Below are 10,783 nucleotides of genomic sequence, written 5' to 3'. Positions count from 1 at the left end.
GGCTAATATTTCATTCTTAACAATACTGACTGGCTGGGCGTGGCGGCTCATGCCAGTATTCCCAGCACTTTAGGAGGCTGAGGCGGGTGTATTGCTTGAGCTTAGGGATTGGAGATTAGCCTGAGCAACATGGCGAAACCCCTTCTCTACAAAAAATACAAAAATTAGCCGTGTGTTGTGGTGCATGCCTGTAGTCCCAGCTACTTGGGAGGCTGAGGTGAGAGGATCGCTTTAGCCTGGGATGTCGAGGGTGCAGTGAGCCGAGATTGTGCCACTGCACTCCAGCCTGGGCGACACATGGAGACCCTGTCTCAAAAATATCCAAAAAAAAAAAACCAGAAAATAATACTGACCACCTAATGCCTATTTGGGGCCTACTGTATGCCACGTTAAATCTGTGGATTACTCTATGGGGGTGATGACATAGTATCTAATAGGAAGTACTGCTGACCTCTACTGCTGTCTCCTGTGTGCCCAATGTAGTTGCAGTGAGGATCTATCATTTAGGCCTACTGTGCTCTGGCTGCAAATCACACCTTATTGTCAGTAATACTAAAAACTGGCATCTATTTGGGGCTATGGTGTGCCAGGCACTGGAAAATGCATCTTCTCCTTATTGATAACTGACATCTCTTACAAGCCTCCTGTGTGCAAGGTATAGACCTTGTGGTTAATAAAATTGACAGTGATCCCAGGCCGGGTGCAGTGGCTCACGCCTGTAATCTCAGCACTTTGGGAGGCCAAGGTGGGTGGATCACGAGGTCAGGAGATCGAGACCATCCTGGCTAACAGGGTGAAACCCCATTTCTAATAAAAATACAAAAAAATTAGCCGGGCATGGTGCCGGGTGCCCGTAGTCCCAGCTACTCGGGAGGCTGAGGCAGGAGCATGGTGTGAACTCGGAAGGCAGAGCTTGCAGTTAGCCGAGATTACACCACTACACTCCAGCCTGGGCAACAGAGCGAGACTCCGTCTCAAAAAAATAAAATAAAATAAAATTGGCAATGATCATTGATTTACTTTTTTTTTTTTTTTGAGGCAGAGTCTTGCTCTGTCACCTAGGCTGGAGTGCAGTGGCATGATCTTGGCCCACTCTCCACCTCCCAGGTTCAAGCGATTCTCCTGCCTCAGCCTCCTGAGTAGCTGGGACCACAGGCGTGCACCACTGTGCCTGGCTAATTTTTGTATTTTTTAGTAGAGATAGGGTTTCACCATGTTGACCAGGCTGGATTTTCTTTTAAGCCTATTAAGTGACCTGTGCCTATGGTATATATATTATTTATTATTTGTTTAGAGACAGGGTCTCACTCTGTTGCCCAGGCTGGAGTGCAGTGGCACGATAATAGCTCACTGCAAGCTCAAACTCCTGGGCTCAAATGATCCTCCTACCTCAGCCTCCTGAGTATCTGGGACTACAGATGTGTGCCACTGTGCCCAGCTAATTTTTTTTTTTTTGTAGAGACAGGTCTCACTATGTTAACCAGGCTAGTCTCAGAGATGGGGTTTCACCATCTTGGCCAGGCTGGTCTTGAACTCCTGACCTCGTGATCCACCCACCTTGGCCTCCTAAAGCGCTGGGATTACAGGCATGAGCTGAGCCACCACGCCCGGCCAAGATGAGTAAATTTTTTGATGAATCCCTATCGACTCTGAAACGAGATAGCTTTGGCTAACAGTAGAACTCATCATCTGAACCCAGAAACAGAATTAGGTAACCTTTTTTTGTAAACCTCCTAATACAGAGAGTTGGATTTGGAATGTGAAAGATACTTCATATGCTTCCTGGCACACACACACGTCGTTCACGTGTGGCTCGTGTGAATGTGAGTGCATGTCTCTAGGCTCTGTAGGATGAGGACACCCGTGGTCCTTAACTGCTCTCCTCGTCCCCACCTTGTTCTGCCAGAACCAGAGGAAGAGATCATTGCCGAGGACTATGACGATGATCCTGTGGACTATGAGGCCACCAGGTTGGAGGGCCTACCACCAAGCTGGTACAAGGTTTTTGACCCTTCCTGGTGAGCCTTGGTGAGGGGGGACTAACTTCTGACTTCACCCTTCCTGTGCTGACCTTGGTTGTGAGGTATAGGGGGACACAAGGGAGGGAGCCTCGGGTGGAGGGTGTTGGTGTTAGGTATCTGCAGGACCCAAGTTGCTGCCTGCTGGGGCCTGGCTCCTCTGGGGTTGGAAGACTGTCTTTTCTCTCTTTTTTCTGAGATGGAGTTTCGCTCTTGTTGCCCAGGCTGGAGTACAATGGTGCGATCTCGGCTCACTGCAACCTCTGCCTCCTGGGTTCAAGCGATTCTCCTGTCTCAGCCTCCCAAGTAGCTGGGATTACAGGTGCGCACCACCACACCCGGCTAATTTTTGTATTTTTTTGTAGAGACGAGGTTTCATCATATTGGTCAGGCTGGTCTCGAACTCCTGACCTCAGGTGATCCGCCTGCCTCGGCCTCCCAAAGTGCTGGGATTATACGCATGAGCCACCACACCCTGCTGACAGTGTTTTCTCTTCAGGAGAAGAGATTCTGGGGATCTTACCTGTGGGGTCCTGACATGGGGCAGGTATAGGCAGAGACTGGGGAGACGAGAGTTGAGGATCCAAGGCAAGGACATCTGTGCTGACACTTCTCTTGTCCTGCGGCCCCACAGCGGGCTCCCTTACTACTGGAATGCAGACACAGACCTCGTGTCCTGGCTTTCCCCACATGACCCCAACTCTGTGGTTACCAAATCGGCCAAGAAGCTCAGAAGCAGTAATGCAGGTGAGTTGGCAGGTACAAGAGTGCCTTGAGTGATCTAAGCAGTTCTCATGGAGAGGCCAAGTAGAATGATAGTGGATCAGAGGGGCAGGTGAGACCAGGTGGGCCCAGCCTCAGGCAAGCAAGGTTGTTGAAGGCAGAGGCTGCTGGGTCCTTGGGTGGCAAGAGGTCACTTCAAGACTTGTGTCCCCAGATGCTGAAGAAAAGTTGGACCGGAGCCATGACAAATCGGACAGGGGCCATGACAAGTCGGACCGCGGCCATGAGAAACCAGACAGAGGCCACGACAAGTCAGACCGGGGCCACGACAAATCTGACAGGGATCGAGAGCGTGGCTATGACAAGGTAGACAGAGAGAGAGAGCGAGACAGGGAACGGGATCGGGACCGCGGGTATGACAAGGCAGACCGGGAAGAGGGCAAAGAACGGCGCCACCATCGCCGGGAGGAGCTGGCTCCCTACCCCAAGAGCAAGAAGGGTAAGCTGGGCAGAATGGGGCTCGGTGAGACCAGCAAGGTGTAGGGCACACTGCGTGAGGAAGCCTCCCCTCAAAAAGATGCCTGGACCTGGGGCCTAGAGGAGGGTGCTGTGGTACATGGCAGCCAGGGGCTTCATTTCTTCTTGTGGGGTAGGGCTTAGTGATCAGGGGCTCCTGGTGCCTCTATTGAAGACTTTGCCCTGCCACTTCCACAGCAGTAAGCCGAAAGGATGAAGAGTTAGACCCCATGGACCCTAGCTCATACTCAGATGCCCCCCGGTAAGTGACAACCCCTCTTGACTCAGTACCTGGACACCATCCTCCTGCCTCCTTCCTCCATTCCTCATTGGGACCAGGTGGGCCGTGTCCACCACATCTCCCATCCCCATCCCCTGACTCTTTCACCGGCAGGGGCACGTGGTCAACAGGACTCCCCAAGCGGAATGAGGCCAAGACTGGCGCTGACACCACAGCAGCTGGGCCCCTCTTCCAGCAGCGGCCGTATCCATCCCCAGGGGCTGTGCTCCGGGCCAATGCAGAGGCCTCCCGAACCAAGCAGCAGGATTGAAGCTTCGGCCTCCCTGGCCCTGGGTTAAAATAAAAGCTTTCTGGTGATCCTGCCCACCATGCCTGAGTGCTTCCTTCGAGGCTGCCCAACCCAAGTCGGCAAGATGCACAACACATTTTATTTGTAAAAACTCAGCTAAGAGAGTGTGGGGCTGGCAGGGGCTGGGGGGCTGAGCTGAGGTGGGTCATGAGAGAGCTTAGTCATGTCGGCCCTGCATGGGGTGGGGTGGTGGGGACAGGGAGTCCAGTGTCTACCTCACCCTACCCCTAATACTGATCAGAGTTTGGTCCCAGCTGGGCCAGGGCAAGAAGAGAACGAGGCCAGGCCAATGTCTTCAATCCCAGCGGCTAGGAACCCTTCACCTTGGTGAGCAACCTGTGGTGGGAATGGGGAGGAAAGAAAAACACAAAGCTGGGCTAGGCTGGCAGGCGGGTTTCCTGAGCAAGTGAGGGCGGCAGTGGTGAGGCTGGTAGTCCTGGTGTTAGTAATAGTGCCCACCTGGGTCAGAAAGCTACACGTGGACTAAATAAATACAACATCTTTATTTGGCATTGGATATCCTGACATTTGTTCATTACAGTTCCTTAAAAAACAAACCAAAAAATCAGAACAAATTAATCAAAAATAAAGATCCAATGGCTCTATTTACATATAGCAAAGACAGCCCAGGCATCTTCCATGCACACACACACCCCGCCCCAATACAGTTAAGGGGTTAATAAGCTTTGGGGAGTGCAGGAGGCAGGTTCCACAGTTCATCAATCCCACGACACCCCCATGAGGTAGGGGTGCCTCACACAGCCAGACGGATATCAACAGTATGATTGGCAGCTTTAATTTTCCTCTCTAGACGTCTCCAAAAATAACCCTGCATCTGGCAATTGACAGTGTCTTAAATACAATGAGATTCAGCCACTTCAAGGACCTCCATTTTTCCCATACCCTGGATCATTAATGATATGATTACACCACAAATCCCAAGTCCACTAAAAATCAAATGGCCCCGACCACACCTTCTGCCAGAAGGGCTGATGCAAAAATCTTAGCTCTTGCCCCTTTCTCCCTGGGGACTCACAAGAAGTCCATCTTCAAGGTGTCAGGGAAGCTGGCCCAAGGCCACACAAAAGACGGAACTGCTAACATGATCCAGAGCGGTGGTAAGGGAGGAGAGAAGGCCTCAAACTACGGGCAACTGAACCCCACAAGTAGGCATCGGTCATTCCTGAAGAGCTGCAGAGTTCTGTCCAGTGTGTCCTTATGGAGGTGGAGGGACTGCTGGGAGGGACTCTCCCAGACAAGACACCTCCAGAAGAGGGCACAGGGTCAGGGAGGGAGCAGACAAAAAAAAAAGGCCTTGAATAATAACCCCGACCCCGCCTCCAAAGAGGTTAGAGGGGGCAGAGGAGGCAGCTCTAAAACCCCCACCAGGGGAAGGGGGTTAGCCTACCAGGAAGGGTTCACATGACACCCAGCTCTAGTCCCACGCCCCTCCAGAAGTCTCAGTGACCTGGGAGAAAAGACCATCTCCCAAACCCAGAGGAGCCAGGCCCCGGAGGGCAGCGACTTGGGTCCTGCAGATGCCCAACACCCTCCACCCCAGTCCCCCTCCCTTGTGTTCCCCATTGCTGCCAGCCCTCACTTCACCAGCACTGACTTCGGCAGAAAGGACTCCGTGATGAGATCTCCATGGTGGGAAGACAGCTGCGGTGGCGGTGGCTGCCCGGGAGGCTGCTGGTGAACGCAGGGCCCGGAGGCGGAAGCAGAGGCAGAGGCTATGGCTTTGGCTGCACCTCGGGGAAGGCTGTAGAGGTAGACGGCACCAATGACGAGCCCAGCGCCAAGGGCAAATAATGGGTCCACGTGGAAGCCAAAGAGGCGAATAGAGGCAACAGTGGACAGCACAATGGACAGGGAGGTGGCAAAGCCCTTGAGGATGTTGTCAGCGTACTTGACAACCACAGCCACCAGTAGCCCACCGAAGGCCTGGTTGAGCACCACGCCCCAGACAGCAGGCGTGTACCCAAAAAAGAAACCACGGGTGGCCACGGCGGTACCCTCAGCCCACCAGAGCCCCACTAGGCCCAGTGCTGTGCCAAAGAGGCCCAGTTGCAGGTTGCGCAGCCACACGGAGCCTGAGCTGCCTTTGAGGATCTTCTCAAAGTAGACACCTGCAAAGCCGGAGGAGAGACAGGAGGCCACGACGGCTGCCAGGCCTGCCCCAGGGTTCTGATCCAGTGGCCGTGGGCCTCCCCCACTGGCTTGCTGTGCCTGGACAATGGCGACGCCAGTGAAGAGGAGCAGCAGGGAGGCCCACTGCAGCCGGGAAAGGCTGCGGTTCAGCATGAGCACGGAGAACAGCGCTGTGGTCAGGATCTTCAGCTGGTACGTCACCTGCGAGTGGCACGTGGAAGGCACTGAGGGCTAACCCTGGCCCCCAATAGGTACACATGGGGGGCAGCACCCACCGTGGGTCCCCAGGCACAACGGAGGGACAGGGTGGGGGGTATGACAACAAAAAAAGCAAAAGGAGCCAGCCACTGGCCATTGGCTGAGCTGCAGCGAAACAGTTCTGAGGTCTCTCCCACCAAGTGCACAAAAGGACGGCTGTGCCAGGAAGTCCACATCCCAATCCTATTTCCTGGCTGTGTGACGGGACAAAGCACTTGCCCTGTCTGAGCCCTGGCATCATCATCTATAAAAGATGGCTGAGGTATGGAAGTATCTTTGTAATGAGGGACTTGATACAAATGAATCAATAGCTACAACAATGTCAGCAAATACTTACATAGTGTTTACAATGTATCAGTGTGGTTCTAGGCACTGCACATGAATTCATTCATTTAATTCTCACAACACCATTCTGAAGTGAGCACCACTGTAAGCCCCAATTTAAAGATGAGAAAACTAAGGCACAGAAAGGTTAGGTGATGTGCCCCAAAATCACACAGCTGGAAAGTAGCAGAGCTGAGATTTGAACCCAGGCAGCCTGGTCCCAGAATCCAGGCTCTTTAACCATTTCACAAAGCTGCCCACAAATAGCCTAAAACTTATCTATCACCAACCAAGGGCTCTTCACAGGTATTATTTCTTTTAAGTATCCTAGCATCTCAGTGAACAGGCATTACTATTTCCACCCCCAATTTTCACAGACGAGAAAAGGTTGAGGGAATTCCAAGGACATCCTGGAGGTGACATAGCCCCTGTTCTCTGCAACATCCCCCCACCACGCTATTCCCATACTCCAGTCCCCAACCCAGTTAGTTCCTCTGGGGCCATGCTGGGCTTGCGGCTCACCTGGAAAGTGGCAGCTGGTAGGTTAGAGATGGCAACATACTGGAGGTTATTCTGCAAGGTGTAGATGAGAGAGGGCACTGCGAGCTTGAGTGTGTCCACATACTGCACCAGGACAGCCTCATGAAGGAAGAGAACCAGGTGCTTCACGTTACCTAGGTGGGAGGAGGAGAGCCCTTCTCAGCACTGACAGCCATACATGGAGAACCCCTGAAGGCTGGGAACAGGCCTTGCTATCGTGACTCCCCCATCCACCCTGCTGTCCAATCCCTGGGAGCGGGAATGAAGTCTGTGATCTTGGTTTTCCCTAGGGTATAACCATGTTTCCAGCTAGCTTTTCTGAGACTCAGTTTAATGGCAGCAAAAGAATCAGCCATCTCTGTCTGCTAATCACAGAGCATGTCACTATGTTAGAGCCTACCTCCCTGGCAGAGAGCCCCATTCAGGGCAAGCACTCAATACTCAATACATTTGTGTACAATGAAATAACCATCATTAGGCTAGGCGCCGTGGCTCACACCTGTAATCCCAACACTTTGGGAGGACAAGGCAGGTGGCTCATGAGGTCAGGAGTTCAGGACCAGCTGAGCCAACCACACTGAAACCCCATCTCTACTAAAAATACAAAAATTAGCCAGGTGTGGTGGCGGGCGCCTGTAATCCCAGCTACTTGGGAGGCTGAGGCAAGAGAATTGCTTGAACCTGGGAGGTGGAGGTTGCAGTGTGCCGAGACAATGCCATTTGCACTCCAGCCTGGGCGACAGAGTGAGACTCCATCTTAAATAAAATAAAATAAAATAAAATAAAATAAAATAAAATAAAAAGAAATAACCATCATTAACTTGGAGCTTATGAAATACAAGCCCTAGGAGCTGGGGTGGAGGGCTGTCTCCCACACAAAAGAGAAGTTTAGTCTAGACTTTTTTTTTTTTTTGGCACAGTGGCACCATCTCAGCTCAGGCTCACTGCAACCACTACAGGTGCATGCCACCACTCCCAGCTAATTTTTTGTATTTTTAGTAGAGACAGGGTTTCACCGTGTTAGCCAGGATGGTCTCCATCTCCTGACCTCGTAATCCGCCCACCTTGGCCTCCCAAAGTTCTGCGATTACAGATGTGAGCCACTGCACGAGGAGTAGTCTATAGACTTTTAGACTTATCCTGGCTCCTCACTGACCCATGTGCCATCTGAGGGCAGGGGCCACCACCTCCCCCTTGTTGCATCTTTCTGTCAGCCGTAGACACAGAGTTGCCTCTGCCATATGGATGAGTGCAGGCTTGACCATTAAGCAGAAGTACGCTTGGGACCTGCTCCAGTGAAAACATGATAATTGGGCTGGGCACAGTGGCTCACGCCTGTAATCCCAACACTTTGGGAGGCCAAGGCGGGTGGATCACCTGAGGTCAGGAGTTTGAGACCAGGCTGGCCAACGTGGTGAAACCCTATCTGTACTAAATATACAAAAATTAGCTGGGTGTGGTGGTGGGTGCCTATAATCCCAGCTACTTGGGAGGCTGAGGCAGGAGAATCTTTTGAACCCGGGAGGTGGAGGTTGCAGTGAGCCGAGACCATGCCATATGCACTCCAGCATGGGCAATAAGGGCAAAACTCCGTTTCAAAACAAACAAACAAAAAACATGAGAATCATTTCCTATGTAACAAGGCCTTTGCAAAGCTCGCCCCAGTTTTTGGCAGTTCATCTTTTTTTTGGCGGGGGCGGGGGGGTGGGTACGGAGTCTTGCTCTGTCGTCCAGGCTGGAGTGCAGTGGCATGATCTTGGCTCACTGCAACCTCCGCCTCCCAGGTTCAAGCAATTCTTCTGCCTCAGCCTCCCAAGTAGCTGGGATTACAGGCACCTGCCACCACGGCTGGTTAATTTTTGTATTTTTAGTAGAGACGGGGTTTCACCACCTTGGCCAGGCTGGTCTCAAACTCCAGACCTCGTGATCCACCTGCCTCTCGGCCTCCCAAAGTGCTGGGATTACAGACATGAGCCACCACGCCCAGCCGGCAGTTCATCTTTTAAGTCACAGCTGGGTGTCACTCCACAGGCAAAACTTCTTCAAACACTGAACAAGGTTGTCCCTGGAACTCCTACTGATGCTCATTCACCAAACCCTGTCCACTACTGGTCTCCAAACTCTAATTCAGGGGAAAAAATTCTGGGCGGGGGAGGGAGGGGTGCTGAAATATGGCTAAGAGATGAAGGCCTGTGATTAAGTCTGTGGCTATCTGTCATTTCCATCTCCCATCAGTAATGAGGACAAGCCACTCTTCTGCATTGCTAACCCATCCACCCCCACGGCCTGAGGCAGTGTTCACACCTACATTGTTCACAGAGTTAATAAAGGTAAGAGCAGGTATCTTGTTAACCTGGAGTTAACAAGTGGGTGAGAATGTTCTCTTCAGTGTAAACAAAGGGCAAAGGTGCATAATTCATCTCCATCCCTTTACTTATGCAAGACCTTTTTAGAGAAACAATTGGGCAACACTTCAAAGTAGAAGACCTTCAGGGAGATGTTGAAATTAGTAGATAAACCCAACTCCCAATTTACAAAAGATATAGAAGACAGAATATTTGTTAAATTTTTGAGAATATTTGCCTCAGGGAGGCAGTCAGCAAAATCTAGACTACCCAAAGTCTACAAGACAAATGATCTGTTTTCTCCAACAAATTAATTGCAAAGACCAAAAAACCCCTAGAGATTAACAGATTTAGAATATAAGATACCAAACAAGGCCAGCCTGGCGGCTCACGCCTGTAATCCCAGCACTTTGGGAGACCAAGGTGGGCAGATCACGAGGTCAGGAGTTCGAGACCAGCCTGAACAACATGGTGAAACCCCATCTCTACTAAAAATACAAAAATTAGCTGGGCGTGGTGACATAAGCCTGTAATCCCAACTACTCAGGAGGCTCAGGCAGGAGAGTCGCTTGAATCCAGGAGGCGGAGGTCAAAGTGAGCCGAGAACGCCCCACTGCACTTCAGCCTGGGCGACAAAGTGAGACTCTGTCTCAAAAAAAGAAGATACAAAACAATTACAAAACACTGACTATATACAAATGAATCTTTTTTTTTTTTTTTGGAAATGGAGTCTCACTCAGTCTCCCAGGCTGGAGTGCAGTGGCAATCTTGGCTCACTTCAAGCTCTGCCTCCTGGGTTCACACCATTCTCCTGCCTCAGCCTCCCGAGTAGTTGGGACTACAGGAGCCCGCCACCACGCCTGGCTAATTATTTTTGTATTTTTAGTAGAGATGGGGTTTCACCATGTTAGCCAGGATGGTCTCAATCTCCTGACCTCGTGATCTGCCCACCTTGGCCTCCCAAAGTGCTGGGATTACAGGCGTGAGCCACTGTGCCTGGCCTTTACAAATGAATTTTTTTAAAGTTTTATGACATTTAATAAATTACAAATTTGAACATTAACTGGATATGTGATTATTTTTTATTTAAATTTTTAAAAGGGCCGGGTACAGTGGCTCACGCCTGTAATCCCAGCACTTTGGGCAGCCGAGGAGGGCGGATCATCTGAGGTCAGGAGTTCAAGACCTGCCTGGTCAACATGGCAAAAACCTGTCTCTACTAAAAATACAAAAATTAGGCCGGGCGCGGTGGCTCAAGCCTGTAATCCCAGCACTTTGGGAGGCCGAGAAGGGCGGATCACGAGGTCAGGAGATCGAG

The 10,783-nt window shown here is 51.3% G+C and overlaps 2 protein-coding genes across 10 annotated transcripts in view; one reads left to right on the top strand and one right to left on the bottom strand.

Annotated features, from left to right (window-relative positions):
- Positions 1 to 3,868, top strand: part of PQBP1 (polyglutamine binding protein 1) — a 6,228-nt gene extending 2,360 nt beyond the window's left edge. For 2 of the 6 annotated variants that reach the window (XM_011946695.1, XM_011946694.1), the window contains 5 exons: positions 1,907 to 2,018; positions 2,653 to 2,765; positions 2,956 to 3,240; positions 3,456 to 3,519; positions 3,652 to 3,867. In XM_011946695.1, coding sequence (XP_011802085.1) covers positions 1,907 to 2,018; positions 2,653 to 2,765; positions 2,956 to 3,240; positions 3,456 to 3,519; positions 3,652 to 3,808 — 731 coding nt within the window. In that variant the 3' untranslated portion in view covers positions 3,809 to 3,867. Of the gene's footprint in view, positions 1 to 1,906; positions 2,019 to 2,652; positions 2,766 to 2,955; positions 3,241 to 3,455; positions 3,520 to 3,651 lie in introns of all 6 variants that reach the window. The other 4 variants (XM_011946699.1, XM_011946696.1, XM_011946697.1 and 1 more) reach the window with 4 other exon arrangements.
- Positions 3,869 to 3,903: 35 nt separating this feature from the next.
- Positions 3,904 to 10,783, bottom strand: part of SLC35A2 (solute carrier family 35 (UDP-galactose transporter), member A2) — an 11,778-nt gene continuing 4,898 nt past the window's right edge. For 2 of the 4 annotated variants that reach the window (XM_011946702.1, XM_011946700.1), the window contains 2 exons: positions 7,103 to 7,254; positions 3,915 to 6,199 (listed from right to left, as the gene is read on the bottom strand). In XM_011946702.1, coding sequence (XP_011802092.1) covers positions 5,444 to 6,199; positions 7,103 to 7,254 — 908 coding nt within the window. In that variant the 3' untranslated portion in view covers positions 3,915 to 5,443. Of the gene's footprint in view, positions 6,200 to 7,102; positions 7,255 to 10,783 lie in introns of all 4 variants that reach the window. The other 2 variants (XM_011946701.1, XM_011946704.1) reach the window with 2 other exon arrangements.

This window comes from Colobus angolensis, unplaced genomic scaffold, assembly GCF_000951035.1.
Source record: "Colobus angolensis palliatus isolate OR3802 unplaced genomic scaffold, Cang.pa_1.0 Scaffold252, whole genome shotgun sequence".
NCBI lineage: Eukaryota > Metazoa > Chordata > Mammalia > Primates > Cercopithecidae > Colobus > Colobus angolensis.
Note: the sequence above shows the minus strand (reverse complement) of the source record. Positions and strands in the feature narration are given on the sequence as shown.